The 24,287-nt window shown below is 36.8% G+C and overlaps 3 protein-coding genes across 10 annotated transcripts in view; 2 read left to right on the forward strand and 1 right to left on the reverse strand.

The window, feature by feature from the left end:
* The window catches only part of LOC122093025 (glutathione S-transferase L1-like), a 20,063-nt gene extending 18,350 nt beyond the window's left edge, over window positions 1–1,713 (forward strand). The window contains exons 6-8 of the mRNA XM_042663293.1: window positions 8–158; window positions 1,347–1,428; window positions 1,709–1,713. Coding sequence (XP_042519227.1) covers window positions 8–158; window positions 1,347–1,428; window positions 1,709–1,713 — 238 coding nt within the window. The remainder of the gene's footprint in view (window positions 1–7; window positions 159–1,346; window positions 1,429–1,708) is intronic.
* Window positions 1,714–3,294: 1,581 nt separating this feature from the next.
* On the forward strand, window positions 3,295–6,471 carry LOC122093509 (glutathione S-transferase L3-like). The gene is made up of 10 exons (XM_042663853.1): window positions 3,295–3,447; window positions 3,646–3,717; window positions 3,816–3,876; window positions 3,964–4,050; window positions 4,185–4,283; window positions 4,381–4,480; window positions 4,596–4,672; window positions 5,719–5,826; window positions 5,973–6,054; window positions 6,228–6,471. Exons 1-10 carry the CDS (start codon window positions 3,437–3,439, stop codon window positions 6,230–6,232), a joined length of 702 nt encoding a protein of 233 aa, XP_042519787.1. The 5' UTR covers window positions 3,295–3,436; the 3' UTR covers window positions 6,233–6,471.
* Window positions 6,472–9,647: 3,176 nt separating this feature from the next.
* LOC122093922 (DEAD-box ATP-dependent RNA helicase 1) overlaps window positions 9,648–24,287 on the reverse strand; it is a 58,289-nt gene continuing 43,649 nt past the window's right edge. For 6 of the 8 annotated variants that reach the window (XM_042664473.1, XM_042664476.1, XM_042664472.1 and 3 more), the window contains 5 exons: window positions 20,598–20,785; window positions 17,161–17,365; window positions 14,039–14,144; window positions 13,562–13,699; window positions 9,648–10,054 (listed from right to left, as the gene is read on the reverse strand). In XM_042664473.1, the coding sequence (XP_042520407.1) occupies window positions 13,587–13,699; window positions 14,039–14,144; window positions 17,161–17,365; window positions 20,598–20,785 (612 nt within the window). In that variant the 3' untranslated portion in view covers window positions 9,648–10,054; window positions 13,562–13,586. Of the gene's footprint in view, window positions 10,055–13,554; window positions 13,700–14,038; window positions 14,145–17,160; window positions 17,366–20,597; window positions 20,786–24,287 lie in introns of those variants that run through there. The other 2 variants (XM_042664475.1, XR_006144600.1) reach the window with 2 other exon arrangements.

The raw sequence follows: 24,287 nt of genomic DNA on the forward strand, positions 1-24,287 counted from the left end.
TGTTCAGAATCACTAAAATAGTCATATGCCTAATTATGTGTAATCTTCTGGTGGATATAGCATATGCTCCATTTGTTGAAAGATTTCAACTTCTTCTACTCGATATGAAGAAGTATGACATCACAGCTGGGAGGCCAAAACTAACAACATGGATTGAGGTAATATTATTGAATCAAATTTATTTTGTCTTTAGGCAGTGGCTTGGTTAAAGTAATTTTACTATATTGCTGAACATGAATGAAACCCACTACGAGAGTACATATATATTTTTAGTACGGACAATTTCTAGATTTCAATTTTTTTTTCTTCGCAAGAGTGGCTAATTTGAAGATGAAAAATTAGTTGATCCACTCGTTTTTAATATACATAATAGTGAGTGGGAGTGTCTGAATGACACATCTATCAGTGTTTTTAAAATTTAACACCTTTAATTTTCCTTAGTCTAATATTAAGTTATGTGTAAATATAGTTTAAAAATTACATATCAAAATGTGTCATTGCCATGCACATATTTCAAGTACACATGTGCAATGACAACATCAGAGTCAATGGAAAAAAAATGTGTAATATTAAAAGGGAAAAAAAAAGTAATTTTTGAATTATTTGACAGTTAAGGGGGTGTCAATAAGAAAATTTGATAGTGAAAGATGTAAAAGTTGCCTAAGTGTATAACATTTTAGATGAGTTTTAATATCATCATATTATTTAGAACAAAAGTTAAGTATAGATCAAATGATGTAAGATATATATATATATATATATATATATATAAAAGATGGGAAGAAAAGGCAATGTAAGAAGGGCCTATTTTTTTTTGTTTTATTTTTTTATTTTTTGGTAATGATCAAATGCCTATTTTATTCAAGGCTACATCTGGTTGGGTGTGAAGTGTTGTCATATGAATTTGAAAAAGAAATAAAATGGAATTTCTAGCTAATACCAACAAAGACACTATAACTAATCGAGTTTCTTTCCACTTATATTTTTTTTCTTGGTAGAATTTTTTCCATGCAACTACATTGAAGAGACAAACTCATAATCTATCATTTTTATTATGTGGTTGAATGGGATTCTAGAAATAGTGCCAAGGGATTTTCAGACTTCGTACAATAGAAGAGGGGAGATAACAACGCCCCAATACCTTAATCTTCTTCACCTACAATGAAGAAAAACTTATGCCAAATAGTAACTAAAAATCGTAAACAATAAAATATTATACATTTAGTTGAATCTTTATTTTTTTTTTCATAAAAAAAATGATAAATTGAATATAGTATTGGTTCAATTTTTCTTAACGATTGAAAGAAATTATGTATCTTCATGTTTGTGAAAATTTGTTTCTCTAGGAGATGGATAAGATCGAGGCCTACAAACAAACCAAATGGGATCCCCATGAGCTAATTACAGCCTTGAAAAGACATCTTTCAAGTAAGCAACCTCCCTTTACTACAACTCTAAAATGGTTCACAATTCTTTGCTTTATACCCTTTATTGCAATTCCAAATGGCTTCACTATTCTAAAGAGACCAAGTGATAAGTTTACCCTTTGATTCAACCTATTGAAACACCATTCAACCCAAGTGGTTCATTTGAAATGTTTTAAAAGTTCATGAAGCTCACAAATAATTGTATTAAATATAAAATTAATTACTATCTCAAACTTAATTGATGAAATAAGTAATTGTTATTTCTTTTTCCATATATGCAGGATAATTGAGTGCATGAGATCTGTAAAAATAAGGACAGAGCATCTACATGTTGAGCCAATGGGAGCACAAGAGAGGTGAACCACCAGTCTAATAATATAGAGAGCCCATGTATCAGGGAAGAAGAGAAAGTGTGTCAGCTGTTTCCCTAAAAATAAATAAATGGAGAGACATATGCTTTTGAGTCTCTTTTGATCTTCTTGAGATATTCTCCTATGTGTGATTTATATGTAATATTTAGCCCAATGAACAATATGTATTTACTGTTCCGTTTTGTTGTTTTTTGGTCTTGGTGGAATTTTATTAATTCAAGTAGAACTGGATTATAGTAGTGTCAAGGATTTAGCTCACGGTATCAGCGTCAGTATCTATCGATACAAATCAATCCGTGTTAGACTAATTTTAAATTGAATTTTTTTATGGATACATTCTAGGGTTCTAAAACCAGGAAATAGGATCCAGATCAGTCCTCAACCAATTTTGATCTGATTCTGATCAATCCATTTTTGGATTGATTGAATGTGCACACTCTCACATTTGTTACTAACACTAAACTATTACTATTATATCAAGAAGGATTGGAGCTGGGGGGTTAAGAGGGTCGAATTATGAACCTTTCTTGTACTTACATTCAACTCACTGTCTAGCTGTCTGCCACTGAGCTTCGGGCTGTTATCTATAAACCGTCTCACTATCTACCTCTAGTCTGAGGTAAAAAATAGTTGTCCTTTTAATGAGGCCTGCAATAAACTGAGCATCAATCATACATAGAAAGGAAGTATAGATGGCATGAAACATTCACAATTAACGTCTTCTTTTTTTTGTTTCTCATCAATCACATCATTCTTAAATTTTCATTTTATTAAGCAAATTTCCTGCTTAGTAATCAGATTATTCTTCTAACTTCTGGACAAAGCTGTTCCAAAGTGCATTTTTTAATTATATGCACCGCGATCTTAGATGGCTATAACTTGTCAGTACAAGTCCATCACCATTACAACATATATGCAAGACCTATGGGAATCCATTTCTAGTGATCAAACTGATCACACCTTCTATAACTCAAACAACCAGAATTTGAATGATGTCAAAATTTCTTTCTTCACCAATCCTCTTCTGGTTTATTTAAGTCTTTATTATTAAGGCAAGTGTTTTCTGTTCGGGAGGGCCCTCTACCCCCGACATAAGGGTGCACAAACTCATTAAGGCACGGTGACCATTTTGCACACCCTATGTCTGTGGCACGTGATCCGTGCTCCCAGACAGAAAACTTATTATTATTATTTACAATTCTTGATTGGTAAAGCTGTTATTTCAATTGGTGGCACTTCTACCTACCCATCTACTGGTAGTAGGGTCCAAGTAGATTATGGGATAGACTCATACTTCATTGGGGAGAGGTTTTAAAGGGTGGGGGTTAGCTATAACATCTTCCTGTACCTAAAAAAAAAAAAAAAAAAAAGAGCCAAGCTTGATTGACTATTTCTGGTCAATCCATTTAACTCTCCACCTAATCCTGAAATGGGTGTGCTATTAAAAAAATGCTGTTAGGTAGCAAAAAAAAAAAAGCAGGTAGTCCATCCTTATCATGCATGTATATTGCCTGTGCCTAGATATAACCTCTGATGATCCATATTGATTAAGAACTTACTATACTAATAAGACTATAAGAACCTTACCAACAAACCTCTGCAATTCAAGAGAAACATAAGAGGTCTCGAAAAACATAGATGGCGACAGTGTAAGATCTGGAGACTATCTGTGATCTGAATCTTTTTCTGTCTTTTCTTTCTGGGTTTATTGGAAATCTTGCATTTTTTGGTTTCCTTTTTTTTTTTTCCCCTTTTTTACATTTTGATAGTCTGGGTTCATCATTAATGGCTAATGGTGGGTTTTTTTCTTCTTCTTCTTTTGATCAATCTCTCTCTCTCTGTGAAAGTATCCAAGAGACTCTGCCAACTCCTCTGGACTCAACTTCATCACCACCACCTCTTTTTGATGGAACAACAAAGTCAGTATTTTTTACTGTAAATTTGCAATGCACAGCGTATAGTGGTTTAGTTGACTTGATTTCTCTCTATTTTTCTTCTGGGGTGATGTTACTTGCAGGTTGTACACAAATTATAATTGCCCATATGCACAGCGTGTTTGGATTACTAGGAATGTTAAGGTGATATTCAGTTTCCTTCATGATTGTTTTCTGTGGAATTCAGGACATATCTTAATAGGAATTTTAAATTTCTTTTATGAGAAGCAGGGGTTGCAGGACAAGATCAAATTGGTTGGTATTGACCTTCAAAATAGGCCTACCTGGTACAAGGAAAAAGTCAATCCTGCAAACAAGGTCATTATCTTCATCTATATTATTAAGATCATGCTTCGGAAGAGAAGAGATAGAGATAAATACAAGTCAGAATTCTTCTTTCATTTTAATGTTTCCTTCTCTGTGATTTTTTTTTTTTTTTTTTTTTTTGATAGGTCCCTGCATTGGAACACAACAACAAAATTACAACAGAAAGCCTTGATTTGATCAAATATGTTGACAGTAACTTTGAAGGGCCAACCCTTCTCCCTGATGTAAGATACCAAGTCATAGACAACCCCCACCCTTTTGCATCCTCTCCTTTTTAACCTTCAGAAATTCTGATTTTGGAATACACCAAAAATTCTGTAGGATCCTAGAAAGAGAGAGTATGGAGAGGAATTGCTATCTTATACAGACACCTTCAATAAATCTGTGCTCATTTCAATTAAAGATGCAAATGCTGAAGATGGTAAGGTTTAACTCTTTGAACCCTTTTAGAGATTTATTATGAAAGAAATTTTAGAGATTTATTAAGAGAGAAGTGTTATCATAAGCTAATATGCATAAAAAAAATCATGGGTCAGGTGCTCCTTTTGATTACCTAGAAAATGCACTCTCCAAATTTGGTGATGGGCCTTTCTTCCTTGGTCAATTCAGTCAGGTACATTATTTTTACTCTATTTTTCTGAATTTTTTTAAGGTCTAGACTCTGTTCTTCTTTATTTCATGTATTATGTGCCTACAGATTAAGTAACAATATTGATATTTCATCTCTAAGCTACTGAGTTACGAACTGCAAACCTACAAGGAGATGGTATATCAAAGAAAACATATGATAAGCTGTCTGTTTAGGGTAATGGCCTGGCCCTGAACCTGTTGCGGTGCCGGCTGGCTCACTGGTTCAACTGGTCCATAGCTTAACTTATCCAAAATCTGCTTGGTCAATTGAATCTTTTGGAAAAGGAGAGTGTCCAGGTTAGGGGGTCAGTCCACCAATTTGATGAGCAGGTTGTTGAGTTAACATATACCCCATGGTCTGGTCTGATCTGGGTTTCAGAACTCTGGTTTATCTCACCTCAACCCAGACTAGCCCGCGGTTTGGTTGATATATATATATATATATCTACAATAGATTCATGTAAAGATGTATACTACTTTTGTGGCTGAAACCATTAAGAAATCACAAATGATAGTGTTTATAAAAATAAAAAAGAAATTAAAAATATGCACTGGATTTTAAAGAAGTTTGTTGGTGCACTATGTCTTATATTCTGTCGCAGTTTAATTCAGGGAGTACTAGTGCAGGCATCCTGACAGGCAAGACGGCGGTCTCTCGTGTAAATTTTTTATTTGAGGACAGTTTTGTACTTTCCGGATTAGGATTTTTTCATTATATATTTGTAGCGAGGTTTTTTTTCTCTATAATGCAAGCAATACTGAGAGGTGTGAAGACGAGTGCTGTAACCCTATTCTCCATTGACAGTGAAACATAATCTCATATCACCGAGGATGTAGGCAATTTTGCAAACCTCATAAACCTGTATGCATTGTTTGTTCTTGTTTTTCCATTATCTTCTGCATCGTTTTAGGGTTGCGTTTCTACAGAAGTCCTGGACATAAATGAATTCTACTATTCCTCAATTATGATATAAGTATGTTTCGAAATGCTAAATCTGATCTGTGCACCTTATAATGTGTAATCTTCAGGTGGATATAGCTTATGTTCCATTTGTTGAAAGATTTCAACTTCTTCTACTAGACGTGAAGAAGTATGACATCACAATGGGCAGGCCAAAGCTAGCAGCATGGATTAATGTATAGTAAAAACAAGTTGTTTTTATTTGAATCACATATATTTTCTGTCTTAATAGAGTGGTCTTTTATAGTATTGGTTCAATCTATTCTTAAATGGTTTGAAAAGAAAGTGTGTATCTTCATGTATATGCAAATTTGTTTTGTAGGAGATGAATAAGTTGGAGGCCTACAAACATACCAAACGTGATCCCCAGGAGCTAGTTGCAGGCTTGAAAAGACTACTTTTTGGTAGGCAACCTCCCTTTAATATAATTCTAAAATGCTTCACAATTCTTTGTATTCTTTTTAATGCGTCAAATCCTTTACTGCAACTCCAAGTAATTGTTACTATCTCCTCCAGCCTCAATTCATGAAATAAGTAACTATTTTATTATCTTTTTTTTTTTTGGCCATCTTTGCAGGTTAATTTGGTGGATGGGATTCAAAAAAAATAAATAAATGAATGGACATATGCTATAAAGTCTCCTTTGATCTCCTTGAGATGTTCTATACGGTGTGGCTCATATGTAATATTTTTATGAATAAAGAAAGGATGTTCTCTTGATGAAATTTTATTAATAGGAAAAAGTTTGCTACGCTGCCTATGTATCTTAATACCCTAAAAAACAATGGAACCCATTAACTCTCTCTTTTCTATTCTGATAATGTTAACCCCACATAGATGACACCATTTTTTAACTCCTTATTGGTGCAACGTGAAAATTCCTTCTTATATTGTTCTTGTATGGAATTTTACCCATTTATTAATTTAAAGAGAAGAATTGGCTTTTAGAATGCCCTCTAGACCAAAAAACTATTCCGAGAATACATACCAAAACAATATACGTTTTCAATGAGTGTTGAGTGCCTAAAAATTGAGGAGTATTTCAGACTTCCAACATATCCAAGGGAAAGAAGGAAACTTTTCCCTATAAAATGTTAAACATTGGGTGGATTCATCTTACATTATTTTTGTAGGAAGTCCTACCTCATTTATTAATTTAAAAAGAAGAAGGGGATTTCGGAAAGCACTCTAGACCCAAAATCTATTCTGAGAATGCATACTAAACATAACATATGTTTCTATGAGTGTGTGTATTTGAAAACTGACGAGTTTTTCAGACTTCCAACATATCCAGAAGGAAATTTTCCCCCATAAAATGTTAAACATTGAGTGAAATACTTGTGGTGGGTGGATTTTAGTCAGTATCATCATCCTACAATGCGAATGTGATCAAGAAAATTTCAAATTGGGCAAGTCATTGCTCATACCTATCCGGCTTGGATAGTTTTACTCTTGTTTTTCTTCAAAATCAATTCTTTTATCAACTCTTGTGTATCTTTTTTTTTTTTTCTTAATTCCTAATTAGGTGCCTAATGGGACTTTACTCCCACACATTAGGGGGGTAAGGGAATCATAGGGAGGGAGGAAGGGGGGGAACACACCAAATACAAATTCATACATCCATTTGGCAAAAGTTGATCCTCTGACCTCCTAACGCCTACTCTTCAAGCAGGAGCTACAAGCCAATGTGCTAGGCACTGGATTCACAAATATCTGGTGTACCTCGATGAATGGATAAACATCCTTTGTATTTTCCTTATCTTAAGTATGATGTTATCTATTATAGCTACTAGACCGCGCTCCCCCCCCCCCTCTTCTGCATGTGCCTAAAGATGCTTTCGCCTATGCTTACATTGGCCCACACATCTGTGGTGTTTCTTGCGTCAAACCAATTATTATTATTATTATTATTATTTCCTTTTTTTTTCTTTTCTTTTTGGTCTACCTATCTAACTGCCCCCATGGGACTTTAATTATAGGTAGTAGAGAAAATGAGGTAAGTTAGGAGAGGGAAAAGGCGATGTCTTATGACACAAGGTGAAGAACAAGAGAATTAAACCTGTGACCTTCTGAGAGTCAACAATCTACAAACAAGGCACCGACCAATTATGCTAGTAGTTGTCTTCTAAGTGTCCAAACTGTTGGATGATATTTTTATTGGTGTATTTAAAACATGTAATCGTATTTTGATTGCTCGTCTTATTTCTAAAAAATCTTGATTAGAAAGAAAAATTAAATAATTTGAAAGTGACTTATCATAGTATCATTCTCAAAAGTTTGCATGTCTTGGACTCATTTTGAGTACACATATAAAATAAAAAAATTTACTCTCATTGAAAGAAAAAGAACGTGTTATAGTAAAAAAGAAAAAAAATAGAATTACAATTTTTTTTTTGTTTGGATGAATAAAATATATTAATCCAAAAATATACAAGGGGAAAGGAGGGGAGGGGGGAAGGCACATGGCCAGCTAAGGGAACAAGCCCGATCAAAAAGGGACAACCACTAATGGATACAATCCCTTAAGGGGAGGAGAATAGGAGGGAGATTCCAGGAATCAACAATATGCCTATTACTTGGGCAGTCAAGGACCGTGCGGAGCGAGAGGGTAGCAATTTTGGTGGAGACCTCAAATGAGATGGCTTTTCAAATACTTTCAAAAGTGAGGGAGTTCTACGTCCATCTATAAAGGTTTCTTTCCATCCAAACGTGATTGATGGTGGCACAAAAAACAAACTTGCCGACAGTATCACAAATGGTGGAGCTGTGAAAGATCATATAAATCTAAAGCCATTTCCTACTAAGAGGAAGAACTCTTCTACTAGAGAGCCAACAATGAGAGATGACTTCCTTCCAAATGATGGAAGAAAAAATGCAGGAGAAAAAAAGATGATCAACGTCCTCGGATCCTCTCTAGCAGAGGCAACAGGCGGTCAGGACTTATTTGACACGTTAGGGGAGTATCAATAACAAACCCATTTTCTATCTTTGTTAGAGTAATCGATAACTTTGGTGTCACTCCAATTGTGAACCGCAAGGAAATCTATCCCAATTTAATCTTTCTTCTTTACACATTAACTGACCAAAATCCTTTACTTTTATAACTCGAAAGGGTATTTCTCCTTATCCAAACCTGGTTCATACTTCAAATACCTTGGGTTTTATATTAGGACATAGAAATTACAACATTACAATATTTCAATCACCTTGATGCCTGTTTACCAGAAAAGAAAAAAAAAATCTCTTTGAGTTTGATGTCCTCCATAACGGAATCAATCCAAGTTCAAACTATTTCAGAAATTTGAGTTGACTATGCAAAATTCCACTAATGATTTGAAGAAGAATTTGAAAATTTTTGATTTAACAAATCTAGTTATACTTGTGTTCATAAAGGGAATTTACAATTTTCAATCATGAATACTAATCATTGGTGATAAAACAAGAACCTGAAGGTCAAAGGTCAGATCATCAGTACCATAAAGCTGAATATGTTGATTATTGTTGATAAGAACCCCATTGGTATTAAATCAGGATTCACATCATTAATTATATCATATATTGGGGAAAAATTAACTCTAATCCTTGGTTTAAGGCTTTATATTACAAATCCTTAATTTAACATGTAAAAACAGTCTTCTGCACTAGGAATCATTGCATATCCCACCAAGAGATTTTCCAAGGCAAATTGCCAAATTTGATTAAAATAAAAAGAAAAAATATCGCCAACATCAGCATTCTCTACACTGTGTTGCTTGTCGGACTTTTTGCAACTTCCATAGGAACAAGGAAATAATCTGACTTTATCTTCAGAAAGATTTACATATTGGGCATCCCTATGCATGTGTTCCGCATTTTTATTTTTATGGTTAAAAAAAAATAAATCCTAGTAGGAGCATTTGAGAGTGTGCCTAAGTTTCCACATGACACATCAACGGTCAAATGTGTGTGTGTGTGTGTGTGAGAGAGAGAGAGAGAGAGAGAGAGAGAGAGAGAGAGAGAGAGATAATACAGAAACTAAATTAATGAATACGAGTGATACAGCTCTTTCAAACAAAATTTCAACAAGATAAAGAGGGTCAAATCCATAATATGAAGAGATAGTATGTAGGCCCAAGATGTTCCTCTTCCATATAATGGTACCTTCAAAATCACCATGCTCTCCACCTCCATGGTTGTTGCATCCTCCTTTCTCTTCCAAGGTCATGTTCAGACTCGAGAACCAACACAAAATTAATCCCAGCAAGAAAAGAAGTGTTCGTCTCCTTCAGTCGTATCAGCAAAGTAATAAAACTTCAATGGATTACCAACCAACCTCCAGTCTCTGGAGCAGCTCAGCAGGTCCAACCATGAAGGAGTCACAACCCTGGCATAGACTCCTTCCCTGGAGTAAGCAGGTGTCCCATACTGTTCTCCAAACACCGGACATTACTTTCATGTTAAAGTACGAAAAAATATGGAAATATAAGAAGTGTGAAGTTCAAACAACCTCAAACAGGACAGGGAACAAGATGGAGAATGATGGATACAAATACCATTCTAGAGAGTAATAAACCCCAACTCCACAGTCGACCACCATTCATGCATGAAAAAAGTCCTAGAATGAGATCGTCCCTCGTGGACAGGAAATCAGAACTCAACAAAATGATGTGCGGGTGACATATACTTTGAATGACTCCCACATCATCTGAGGACCCTTTATATTGCAGCTTTGTTCACTGATATGGAAACTCCAAATATCATGTCAGCACCTGGCTGCTGGATAGAGGGTTTGGACAGATGATCTTATGGATATATTCATGCACTTAGTCCCACTAGAGTTCTAAAATTTAAAACTCCACTCGGATTTCTGTCAAACAAGAACTGGAAAAACCTGTTAATTTGACTAATGGGCTATGATAACGACAGGGGAAAAAAGATAGGCTCACTTGCTCTTTTTGAAAGATTTTTTTCAGCTCACTCCTACAGAATTGGAATGAATTGCATTGTCAACATCACATTTCCATCTGAGTAGGCAGAAAAGGGGGCTGGGGGGGTGTGACTTGAACAGAATCAGAAGCTTTCATAACTTATCAGTTAGCTAGGAACAGAAAACAAAGGAAAACAATAGATAGTTAAACATGTAAAAATGGGGAGTTCTTCTGGATGACTGCCTAGGAAGACCTTCCTGTACAGCCCAAATATCTGCCATGTGGCAGATTGGATAAGGTCAAATTTTTTTGTGAAAAAGGTAGAACCCAAGGTCTCCTATTCACATGTCAAGATTTCAACCCAAACAGAGTTGTCCAATTGATAAAATAAAGCTTAAAAAATCCAAAGGAAAAATGAAATTTCTGAGAAAAATATTGAGAGTGAAATTGATTACTGAAAGTACGAGGGAAAATGGCAAAATATTGGATGGTATATGACTTGATTTGAATCTGAAATTCAAAACCGCGCTAATCCAGAGTTCCTGAACTTTCCTAGATATGCAACAGTTTGAATTGACACATCAACCTTCGACATGGTACAACTAGGTGCGCTCTCAAGGAAGTAACTGAGTGAGTTGTCAAGCAAATTATTTCCTTGACAGACATCAGGAAAATCTTTTATCCATAACTGAAGGAAGAAAAACTACAGAGATATAAAAAAAGATCTCCCCCCCCCCCCCAAATAAAAAAAGAAAAGGAAAAGATAACTAAGAAAATAAAAATACAAGACAACAAAAATATTTGGTCTTACAGTATATGCAAGGATTAAAGTATTGGTACTGCTAAATTTAAGATACATATCGGAGGGTATCGTATCGGAGATACTTTAAACCATGAGTATATGAGAAAGAATTAATAAAAGGCAGAATGGACGCAAGTACTCATCTTCCATGAGGCATTCCAATTGAATGGATCCTGAACATTGAAATGATAAAGAACATCATGCATTGGCTAGGTGTCGAATTTGGGGCCCCAATTCAATCATATAGGCCACCTTATATTGCAATTCAACCCTTGTATTCTCAGCAGTCCAGAATTGTCCAAAAACATGTGTTTTTTTCATTATTTTTCTTTGCTTAAGTTTTGACATTTGGCAGAGTTAGATTACTGAAGGGCATGTAAGATTGTAAGTTGGGTGGTCTAAGCAATAACTCTTTTAGGATCAACATAATCTCTGCCCTCTCTCACCCTTCCCAGAAGGTTTTCGTTTTTCGGCCACCGTTGGAGGAAGCCCCACTCTCTCTCACCCTTCTTTCTCCTTCTCTCATCTTCTCCCTCATTCTCCACTGTCTCCTTCCTCCTCCTCCTCCCTCTTTCTTTTCTTCTTCACTCTGTCCCTTTCACCCTATCTCTTCTTCTTCCTCTTCTGTCTCACGCGATTGGGAGGTCGCAATCCACCCTTTGCTGACTCCCTTGAGTTTCCATACCATCAAGCCTCAGATCTGGTGAGTTCTTGAGCCACTGCTCAGATCTAGAGTTTCATTGTGCCGCTGGCTTTACCACAGATCAGATCTGGAACTTGTTGATGCCGAGTTCTCCGCCCTCGGCCTGCAGCAGCTCATCCATGAGCCGCTGCTCAGTTTCACGTGTTAGATTTGGATTTGCTGGTTTCTCCATCTCCTCCCAGATTGAATCATTTGCACTGCCGGTGCCCCAAGGCCAGCCACTTGCATGGCCAGCAGCCTGCAAGGCTGTCAGCTATGCTCGGCTGACAGCCACCTTGCCTTTGCCCACCGCTGCAGCTGTCATCTCCGCTTGGCCGTGGCCCTCCACAAGACCAGCGCCCCGCCGCCGTGGCTGCCTTCTTGCTGGCGGAGCTCCGATTTCGTCTTGGTGGCTAGGAAGATGTTATGCGGAGATATGTTGAGTAGGTTTGGTGGAACCCTACCTGTAATTGTCCTGTTTGCCCCTCTTCTTTGATTTGGGCTTCTTGGTTCTTGTCTCTTAGCCCATGTGGACTTTTGAGTTATGCATTGTGTTGCCCAATTGGGCTTGAGATGTTGCCCTTAATAGGCCTTTGTTACCCTTTTTTTGACTTGGTTGCCCTTGCTTGTTTTGGGCTTTGTTGGTGTTTCTAAGTCCACGTGGGCTTTTGTGATGCAATGGACATGTTTGTGACATGTTTTTGAGGCTTCAAGCCCATTGGGCCGTGGTTGCAGTCTTTTTTGGGCTTTTGCCACCCTTATTGGGTTTGTAATCTCCCCCTTGGGGCTGTATATTCCCTCCGCTCCTTTTAATGCATTTATTTATTTACCCCCACACCCCCCCCCCGCAAAATATATATATATATATATATATTTATATATTGCAAGTTGGGGAGGTTGAGACCTACTTCTCATAAAAAATTGGGCCCCACCTGACCTTCCACGTGGCAGTGTTACTAAGGCACACTGAGGAGAGTGCCTTGGTGCAAGGCAATACAAGGCACACTACCTGTGTCTGAACTTGTGCACAGGTGCCACACATCCCTGAGGTGCTTGTCTTAGTGCATCCTAGCTGAGGTGCAGCGTGAAGCACGTGCCTCAATGATGCTTTTGGTTCATTGGATTGACATTTGCTGCTTTAACTTCAAAATAATGTGTGATTGGGCATGCATTGAGATATCAATACTTTTTCTAGTTGCTACTTTGGTTTCATTAAAATCTGAACTAAAGCATATGTGTCTTAATTAAATTCCACATTTGTGCATATGTTTTACCAAAAAAAAAAAAAAAATTATGTATACATATGCTAGTGTGCTTCAAATTAGACTTGAACACTGCCAATTCTGAGTGGCTTGGTCAACTCCCAAGTTAAACCGGAGAGGACCACTCCCTTGGATGATCCTCTGGATTTTAACGAATAAAATAAAATTTATTTACATAAAAACAGTTATTAGATGCCAAAAGCACTGAACTGATTATTATACATATAAATCATTTGGTAGGGACTACGTACCACCAACCTGCTTGGAAGTTGGAACACAATATCTAATCTTTCGTATTGCTGATTCCATGCCCTGTGCTTGTTCTTGAGGACTTGAAACTAACCGTACGTCGCTTAAATGTTTCTGATGCCACACTCTCTTTCAGTTTTTCCAGAGCTGATACACGTTGAAGAAACAGTAAGGTCCAATATTCACAGAACATCCAACAGATTCCAAGTCTTATGAAATTCCATGCCACCATCAGGTTCCTAAAAAGGCAAATCTAGCAATTGCATGATATTTCAGAAGGCTCATCTGCAGCCTTGTAGAATCGACCACTCTACGGTCATCCAAGGAGGTAGTCTTCTTCCCATCAGGAAAAAAGGTACTTTGTTTTCCACTAATGAGACCAAGCTACTCATGAGTCATGACTACCTCTAATGCCATGAACAAACGCCACCTGGCCCACATCTAGTCTAAAAACAGAGTACCAGCAAGGAAAAAACAATATATTACCAGATGCGTAAAGAGGGCGAAGTGACTCAATTGATTCTGAAGGCAATGAATAAACAAGACAAGGATTGTTATCAGCCTTCTGCAGCAATTTCTTGAAACGTTTAACCTGGAAAAAAAATATATGCTGGAGTTGGTACCATCCACAATCTTAAAACAGCTGATATCACACTTTTATCATAAGTTACTTTTATCATCTTGTCCAATGAATGCCATCCTAAACAACATGCTGATATCACACTTTTCCTTTTTTCCATTTATTCCATCTATTTTCTTTTTCTTTGATGCAAAAGGTGGAGAATAAAAACAAAGCTGAAAGGTAACAAATACTCAATTATCTAACAATCACGTAAATTTAAAATGCACTATTTTTCATTTCATTTTATTCTTATTTGTCATAATGCAGTTCAAGTTTGATGCAGCAGCGAAGGGGAAGAAGGGTCAAGACAAATCAGGGGAATTCAATTTGCCCATTTTTAGTGCTGGCCATGTGCTTCTTTTGCACTTTTAGTTCAAGAAAAGAACGTTCTAGAAAAAATTATAGAATTAGAAGAACTATTTCCTCTTGGATGAAACGATAAAGGAATACCCAGAGACCCATATACAAAGTTCATATAGGAATTCACAAAGAAACGATACAATTGGTCAAGATGCACAATGAGGGGTCATATCGATACTACTTTGCACTTCTCAACAAATATAATATCTTTCGCTATTCTAAGTGGTTATTCTTATTTGTTAGTATCTAGTTTTGGCTCTTAGTTTGTCCTAGTACTTTTAGGGGTCTACTCCGTATGCTGGTAGAAGTTTCTATTCTATTCAGTTCCAACAAAGAGTTTTATTTTACTTTATTTATTTAATTTTTAGTTATAATTGTAGCAGACTTGCAATTAACTTTGAAAAGAAAGAAAGAATAGTTGAAGAGAAATTACTGTATTAACTCAGTAGTAGGGTTGTCCCAAAGCCAAGAATTGTAGCTTGACCATCAAAGTAGCAGCAAATATGTTGGTAGTTATGACACTAACCAAAGTTGACAGAAAAATTACTGTGGAAGTCAATTTGGACACTTCCAATCCTCCCAAATCACCATATTTTTCTGTGGAAGTGTTTACAGGGTGTCCTTCCAACAAAAAACCTTTTAACTCATCACTCAATCCCCATGATTCTACTTCACGCTTTCAATTGAGGTTAAGGATATGGAGCACCTCCTCCTTGGATGTAAAGTAGCAAAATATCTTTTTGCTCTCATCAATGGACTGACTATATGCTTCTTGTTTAACGAAATGAAGCTTTCATTAGTGCAGGGAACAAAGGAATGCTAGGGTGGATTATCAAGGATTAAAAATAATAACTTATTTTCTTGCAGCAGAAGAGGGCTGCAGAAAACTACTTCAGCTTGATACATGGTGAGCCATGCAATGAAATGCTAGCCCCAGCCCACAGATTCGGTTTTAGCAGGTTGAGATAAAATCAAACGCTAAAGTTATTGTCCATTACATCAATGGCCTTGGGAGACTACTGATCTCGTCTCAGAAATCATCCACCTTACAAAATTATGAACAAAGTTCATTCAATCATGTCACTATAACTTGTAATACCAAAGCTCATTCCATTGCCAGGTTTTGCTTGCAGGAAATGGAGTGCAGATTATGGTTTAATGAAACCGCGGGCCATTGATGAGACCATGTAACTACTGTATTACCACTGTATTAATTTAGTTAATGTCTTAATGAAGGTGTTTTTTTTTTTCGTCCAAAAAAAAAAAAAAGGCCCTGGTTTCCTTTCTCGTGTGAATTCACAGTGGTTAGGGGTGGATTACTGCAACTTAATCCTTAATGTCATTCACACTCCAGAGGAAAACCTTGCCTTGCCACTTCGATCCTGCAAAGTGTTGTTTTCAAGTAGCAAATGGAGGAGGGTGGCCTATGATCTCTCTGCATCTGTTTATGGGTGCTGAATTTCTCAAACCAGGCACAGGGAGCCTACTTAGAATATAGAGAACCTTCCAAAGTCGACAAATGAAGAGTCTGGGGGAACCTAGGGGAAGTTGGATAAAGAACCTCCTCATGTAAATCATAACGAAGAAATGAGTTCTTGAAGTTTAACTGGAATGGGAGTTGGGCCACTAACTGAAGAATTTTCTGGTTCCTAACCTCCTAATGTTGTTACCTAGCATATACTAACCCTTTTGAAAAAAATAAGAAATACGTCTCTAGCTTTAAAAATTTTGATGATCTGTCAGTTCTAGAACTCTAAATTCCTGGTCTCAGTTTTCAATCTAATTCTGTTTCTGGGTTTCCACTTTCCACTGATCTAATTTATTAAATCTGTCAGTTCAATTCGTGCACCTCCTGTATAAGATTTGTTTTATATCAATTATGACAGCAGAACAGCACCACCAAAATCAATGAAGAAATCTATATTTCAGGATCTCGGTTGTTAGATTGATCCCAAGGAAAGATTGACCCGGGTTTTATGAGATTTGGATCAGCAATTCGTCTGCTAGCAAATATCTCCTGTTGGGCTCTAAATCTGATTATCTGTTTCTGGTACTCTAATTCACTTCTTAAATCAGAAACATAGGCCTCTTCTCTGCTTATTTGGGGAAAAAAAAGCAATTTTTTTTATTAACATGTATCATCTGTTTCTCAGTGTTTGCATATCACAACCTTAGTTCCTTGGCATCCATTCTTGGCAGATTCATTTACCTTCTTAAATTTAGGGTTAGGTTTTTACCTGAAATAAATTCCAACATAAGTATCAAATACCCAATAATGGCAGCAACTATTTGGCAAGTTGGAGTGACCAACTTCATACCAGGACCTGGCAGGACACCCAGTGTGTACAATACAGTCTCAGCATGGCACACCTGATCCCAGCCCATTTATGCCCATTTAGAAGGGTGACCCATTTAGATTAAAATTTTTTACTTTTCAGTATGCACCACAATGCAGTGGGTAGGTTTTCATCAAAACTCAAATATGGGTGGTCATAGATTATATAACTGAACAAAGAAAAGCTTTAAAGTCTAACCTCAGAGACACGTGCATGTTCTGAAAAATAAAATTTGACAACTTGCAGCATCCTGTACATGAAGCATCGACGGGATTAAAATGGTTCCATACCTCACCTCTAAGCAGCAATGTGAAGCAACGCCCAGTCTGGCCAGCTCTTGCAGTCCTTCCAGCCCTATGAATGTATGTCTTAGTATAAGCGGGCATGTCATAATTAATGACACTCCTCACCCCTTCAACATCCATCCCACGAGTCATAGCATCTGAAGAAACAAGTACCTCTATTTCTCCTTCCCTGAATGCCCTCAACGTCTTGCTGCAATAAAAATTACCATTTAGTAAATTAAATCCTGTCAAAATGATTAAGGAGTAACCACGTAAGGATATGTTATTGCAATAAATTAAATAACTTTCATGGCATCTAAAATCATTGTAGCATATTGAGATGACCATTTTTGTATGATCTTTAGAATAAACTCCTTAGAGGAAAAGTTTATGCAGCCATATTGTAATATATTAATTATATCCATTGTAATATTAAATATAATTTAAGACTATGAACCAATCTTATTAAAATAGTTTATAACCAATTTTGAACTGTCTAAAAATATAGACATGATTAATTCCAAAATATACACAAATTTATCAATTTCATGTATGAAGAAGGATATTTCAAGAGAGTGGTTTAAGAAAAATATGAAGATCATCTAGGCGAATCAAAAGAAAAACGCCATTCCCCTAGGGAAACTTGGTGCTGGGATGATGAAGTTCAAGCAACCATTTAGACTAAGAAAGCTACTTTTAAGACATGGCAAAATACTAGGGATGTAGAGGATCTAAAAAGGTATAAATTGGCCCAACATGAAGCTAAGAAGATTATTGGAAAAGCAAAAGTGAAGATATATAAAGATCTTTAAAACAATCTGGGCACAACAAAGGGGAAAAAACTATCTATAAGATAGCTAAAAATGAAGGACAAAACAAGCAGAGATTTTGAACATGTTGGATGAAAAAGTGAAGAGAGTAAAGTACTAATAAGGGATAAAGACATTAGCAGGAGATGGAAATATTAATTCTATAGCCTACTAAATGAAGGCATTTCGAGAAATTGAGTCAGGGAAGACTGCATTACGCATCAAGACACCATATGTCATAGATTTATACAAAAAATAAGGGTGTCTGAAGCATTGTTAAAGATCTCGCTATTAACTCATTTTTTTGGCTTGGCGAGATGAGAGCATGGGCGACATATAAAATGCACAATATCTCAGTCGAGATCTCGGTAAATATCTCGGTCTTGAGTCAACTTGAGACCAAGTCACATGGGGTATATACAAAATTTCGACCCTCAACTCGACATCTCTCACCTATCTCACCCTACTATGAAGAAAAAGTGAGCTTTTGGTGGGTTTTCATGCCAAATCTCTCCTGTACAATGTAGATCTACAGCTTCAACACTTTGAGATTGGAGCTTATCACTTCATCATCAACCTTTGGAGATCTTTTCCTTCTCAAGAGAAGTTTTAGGTAAAGAAAACTTCACAAAACCATTTTTTCATAGAAACATGGTCAATAGTTGTTTGTTTTTATGGTGGAATAGCCTAGGGCAAAGCAAAGGATCCAAAGACTACCAACATAGGGTCTACAGTTAAATTATTATTTTGGGTTTTAGTTAAAAAAAAAAAAAAATTGAGGTTTCAACTGTGTTTAGAAGGACTAAAATAGGGTAAAAGACAAGTTTCAGGGGCTACAATGCCCATATGGCCACTGAGATGACTGGAGAAAAATACCAGATCTCACCAAGATCTCAGTATTTTGGCCCCGCGAAAGCTGTGGTGAGATCAAGATCTTAAACCTTGGTTTGAAGTAAAAGAAGATTTAAAGAGGATGAATGCAGGCGAGGCACCAGATCTAGATGGAGTCCTAATAGTAGTGTGGAAGAGCTTAAGAACTTGTGGTCTACGATTTATCTTGGCTAACCAAGTTGTTCAATAAGATTATGAACATAAGGAAAATGTCAAATGAATAGAGGATAAGCATTGTGGTTCCGATTTAGAAAAAAAAAAAAAAGGTGATATTCAGAGCTGCGATAATTATAGAGGCATAAAACGAATGATTCATACTATGAAATTATTGGAGAGAGTTGTGGATAAATAAATGAAATCCTTCATGGTGCCTTTTTACCAATGGTAGGATGTTGATCTAATATGGTTTAAAATTGACACGGTCATAATACATAAAAGTTGGAAGAAAGATGAGCAGATTACAAAACATAGTAGGCCTATAAAATAGTCAGCGTATTATTAGTAAATAGTGTTGCATTATTTAAAATGAGTAGAGTACACAAATATAGGATGAAGTCCCATTGGCTATGCTGTATATCATTTCCAATGAAACAAGTTCGTTTGAAAGACTTATTGGGTGATGCTCTAGAATCAACCTTTGCCTTTTCTCTTTTTCCTTTTTTATTTTGGAGCAGGACTCGTACAGCTAATGCCAATTGGTTGGGACTTGGGATAAGAATCATAAGATAGCCGAAATGATTCGAAGCCAACCCCAAATTTTCAGATACCTAGATTGCTGGGTGCTTATTATGGAAAAGGTATATGAATGCAAATCCAAGTACACACAGATATAAGTAGAAACCCCACCAAGGAATCTCCTGCATCATCATCAACACTAAAACATTCCCAACAATCCAATCTATAAGCCTTTTTCTTCAAGAAATTTCAACCATCTAAAAGCATGCCACAGATTGGACAGTTACAGTAGTTCAATAATGGGAAAAAAAGGTTTTTGGATTGAGCTGGCATAATATGATCTTAACAGCAAACCGGCTATGGCTGGCTGCCTGCTGCCATAGCCTTAGTCTTCACTTAGGAAACCAGTGAACAAAATTCAAGTTTGGACCATGATAAAGATAGGCCTAGTTTATTACAGTCATCTTCCCACACAGAATCACAAGGAGAGGCCTGGGCCTAAAATTCTTTGAAGTATGACAGGCTTTGAGAAGTTTTGCTCAGCCAGCCCACAATAATTATTATTTTTTTTTTTTTTTTGGGGGGGGTTGGGGATGGGGGTGGGGGTGGGGGTGGGGGTGAATGAACAATATTTATGCTATTAACACTCCGAGAGGAACTCGTTTGTTCACTCTCTTAACGGTCCGGCCACCCCCACACATGTGCTAACTGCTAAATGTACTGTCACCATAAAGTGAATATTATGTACAGTCCAGGGCTCTACAGTCAGGACAGCACTCCCTGTGTAAAATCACTGTGCTAGGCTCTTCCATCTCATGGATTAATATACCAGTAGCCAACCCCGTTTAATTGGGATAAAGCTGAGTTGTTTTCGTATTTAAATTCTTAAAATCCAACTGTAAAAATTGCATCCTATTATGATGGTCTCTAAGAAAAATGGTACCAATAATAAAGTTTGCATAGGGTCACAACAGCCCAGCTGTAGATCCCCATAGCATTCCCTAAAAAGGAAATCACTTCAGTATCAATAGCACAGAAAACAGATTTCTGCCTTTCACATGTACATACCTTCGTACAGACTGACGCTGAAGACCTGAATATTCCTTGATCTTAAATTGCAATCCACCAAGTAAATTCAATAAGGTGCTCAGTCTGTGAGTTGACTCCACAGATTTTGTGAAAACAATACACTTCTCCCCCTTTAATTCTTGAAGAAGGGCAACCAAATATAGCGGTTTGAGCTTTGACGTACAAATCTGTACAAAGTCAACAGTAAACGAGGCACTGTTATAATATCAAACATAGAAGACCTTCCAATATGAAAGACGGGGAAAAAAATATTCCTTTTATTCTATTTAAATAAAACAAGCATATGCCATGAAGGAAGCTTAATGCTATTCCCATTTATTGTCAGCACAAGCAACATGTAATCAAAGATGATGTGATAACTAATTAGCTGCCACCTGTTGGACTAGTCCAGATTCCTCAAGTTCAGACAATTACTCAATCCTATTACTAGTTACCTGGGTTTATCTTCTTTGCAAAGTATGCAAATCTACAAAACTGAGATAGGAAAAATTCTCCCGATAATACACAAAAACATCTAAATAACGTCAATCAAACTTGTTAGCCAGACTACCATGACATGGAGAAATCATTGATGGAGGCACTAATTTTACTGTCCTGATCCTCCATCACATCCAAGTAGGACAGGGAAGGAAAGCTTAAAATTCCATGCATCTCCAAAACCAATAAAAATTACATCTTAGGTTAAATACACAACGGAAACCTCAATGCTTTGATTTCTGACCTCAACTCCGAGAGTATGATAGACATTCTGCTTCCTACTATGAAAATTTCCAATCACCAACTCAAGCTGAAATCAAGACCAAAAAAACCAGCTGAGCTCCTATGGATCCTAAATGTTTGTCCATTACGAACCATTGATGTAAGACTAGAATAAAAAATGATCCTAATCCCAGGCAGGATGAAATTCTGGCTGAATATGGAGAAATTCGAGAACTCACAAACCGGGGCTCTGATGAGCCTGAAATTTGGATCGATTGGAGGACTTATATAGGGGAATAAATCATCAGGATTTTAGCAAATTCTGCCGAATGGATTGAGAGTTATGCTAGTGGCACGGAAAAGGAAACTTTTGGGTGTTTTTCGAGTAGCAGCAGCAACAGGCCTCAGATGGCCTCAATTTTCTTGTCGAAGGTCACTCTTGGGGTGTAGAACAACCCCCAAAATCCTGCTCTGATCTGATCTCAAAGTTGTAAGAACCAAACTTCGAATTTCTGTCCAGAAAATCTGGAAATCTGAGAATCAACTGGGAGGAACTTGTGTATTCTGAACAGCAACTGTTGGTGGCCTTCAAATAGGAACTTGTGTATGACCCAGCCATTGAGATCCTTCAACAGGATCTTGCCCTATTTCCCACACAGGACCGGAAATAGAAGAAGCTGAAACAAATATGGTCTGATGTGAAAGGGCTAGTGGGGGTTGCTTTCTCCAAGTGACCTTTCTCCCACAACATTCCAGCCCACGCCAATTACAGGGCCATATTTTCAGAACATGCTGGATAAATAGGTAGGGCTGGACAAGGAGTGAAGGGGCCCATGGTATATGAGATGTACAATGTTTACTCGCCAGGGGTTGAAGCCGTGGGAGAACTATGGAGTGACTGTGACGTGTGATGATTGGACTGGTCCCACTTTATGGTTTATTGTGATGGTAGGACTGTCTTCTTGAAGTCTGTGGATGCATCCAAGGAGAAGGATGCAAAATCTATAAGCTGTTGAAGGAGGTGGTAAAGGATTTGAGAGAGAAGAATGTGAGGAGAATGTGATACAGGTTGTCACTTGCAATCATAGTTGTCACGGCACCAAGGCGAACCAAGGCGTTGGATGGTTGCCTAAGCGTTTAGGCATCAAGGCGCCCACCTTAAGACGAACACGGTGACAAAGTGTTATTTTTTATTTTTTCTCTTTTCTAACACTATCTAGTATTTTACATATACCGTGTATCATAAAAAATCAACATTAAGCCACAACAAGTCATCAAAAATCAACATTACACCACACCAAATCATAAAAATCAATATTAAGTCACATTAGGTCATAAAAAATCAACATTTAAAGCAATGCTCTTGTTCTATATAAGTTTGACTGATCAAATGACTTTATTTTTACATGAGATTTTTTGTGTAGCACAAAACCATCTTTCCAACAAATCTAAGATTACTTAAATCTGAGTTGTAATGACAAAGTTATGTTCTGGTCAAACTTATTTTAAAATGTAAGAATGCTATTAAAATTCCTGAATGGAAATAGTTTTATGGACATCAAAACAAAAGATTATTTTCCCGGATTTTAGGTTTTTAGCAATGTTATACCATGATAAGAACCATAAAATTTTCAGATTTGAAAAAAACCCCAGCATTTGAAAGTTGAAAATCGCCCCTACAACCAAATATCCAGTTTTTGTTCTCAGACTGAGGGTTGACTTTTTATCATTTTGTTGATTTTTAAACTACTTTTATTGGATTCAAATAGGGGGTATTTGCTTTATGAATAATATCTTAAGTGTTACTAAAATGATATTTGGTATAAATAAGTGCCAAAATATAAGACGACAGTTGCCCAAAGCCCAGGCCTAAGGCAAACCGCCTTAACAACTATGCTTGCAATGGGAGAAACTTCACAAAGGCTAGGGAAAAACTTATAAACAATCCCAGATACCAACTTATTTAGACTCCATGCACAGCCCACTTAATGGGGACATCAAGGTGTATAGACGCAAGAAGAAGAAGAAACAACTATCTTTGTGGCTGGAAGAATAGAAAAAAGAAGAAGAAAAGGAGGCTCGATCCAGCAAAAAAGTCCCTCTCTCTTTCCAAATTTCAGCAAAAAGAGGGCCCCATTAGTTGTTATTTTAGTAGAGCTTATTTTTAGAATATTCTTTTCCTTGTTAGTTTTTTAATTAATTAGGAAACTACTTTATTAGTTGTTAGTTTTTAGGAAGTCCTTATTCACTTTCCAATTGGTTCTTTTTATTTTAATAACTAAGTTTTATATTTATGTAATAGCCTAGGCCATGATGGAATCAATGAAAAATTATTGAAAGCAGGCAATGAGCAAACCTCCCCACCCCTCTCACGATTCTCTCTCTTTCTCAATCTCGTCTTTCTCTCATTCTCTCTATCTTGTCCTCTCTTTCTCGCTATTCTCTCTCATCTCGTCTCTGTCCTCTCGGTTGCTATTACATCTACTGCAGCTACTGAACAACAACAGTGGAAGACCATCTCAATCATATAAGCCCCATTTGAACCACTGCTGAACACTTCACCAAAAAACTGGGTTTCCTTCATCGATTAAAGTGGACTGCACCTCTGTTTTTGGAAGACTTCGGCTTCTTCTTTTCTCCTCAGATCGGGACAGCAACAAGGTAAGTAATTAAACTAAACTCCGCATCTCCATTAATCCTCTATTATATGTTTGCAGCCCATTATCATTGAAACCAGCCCCTTCCCCTTCGTTTATGCCTATTTTACCTATTGTTTTAAGTCTTTTCTTTACTGTTATATCTCCAAAACCCTTGTTGATTTTTTATTTTAGTTGGCTGCTAGAGGACATTGATTGTTTGCATATCTTATTTGGTGTCTCGATTGATTTGTGTTGAACCTAACATTCGCATGACGTTTTTTCCCTTCCCCATGTCCCCACTTGAAGCTTAAGTAAGTTTCAATGTGTTTTT

Source organism: Macadamia integrifolia, chromosome 11, assembly GCF_013358625.1.
Source record: "Macadamia integrifolia cultivar HAES 741 chromosome 11, SCU_Mint_v3, whole genome shotgun sequence".
Classification (NCBI taxonomy): Eukaryota; Viridiplantae; Streptophyta; class Magnoliopsida; order Proteales; family Proteaceae; genus Macadamia; species Macadamia integrifolia.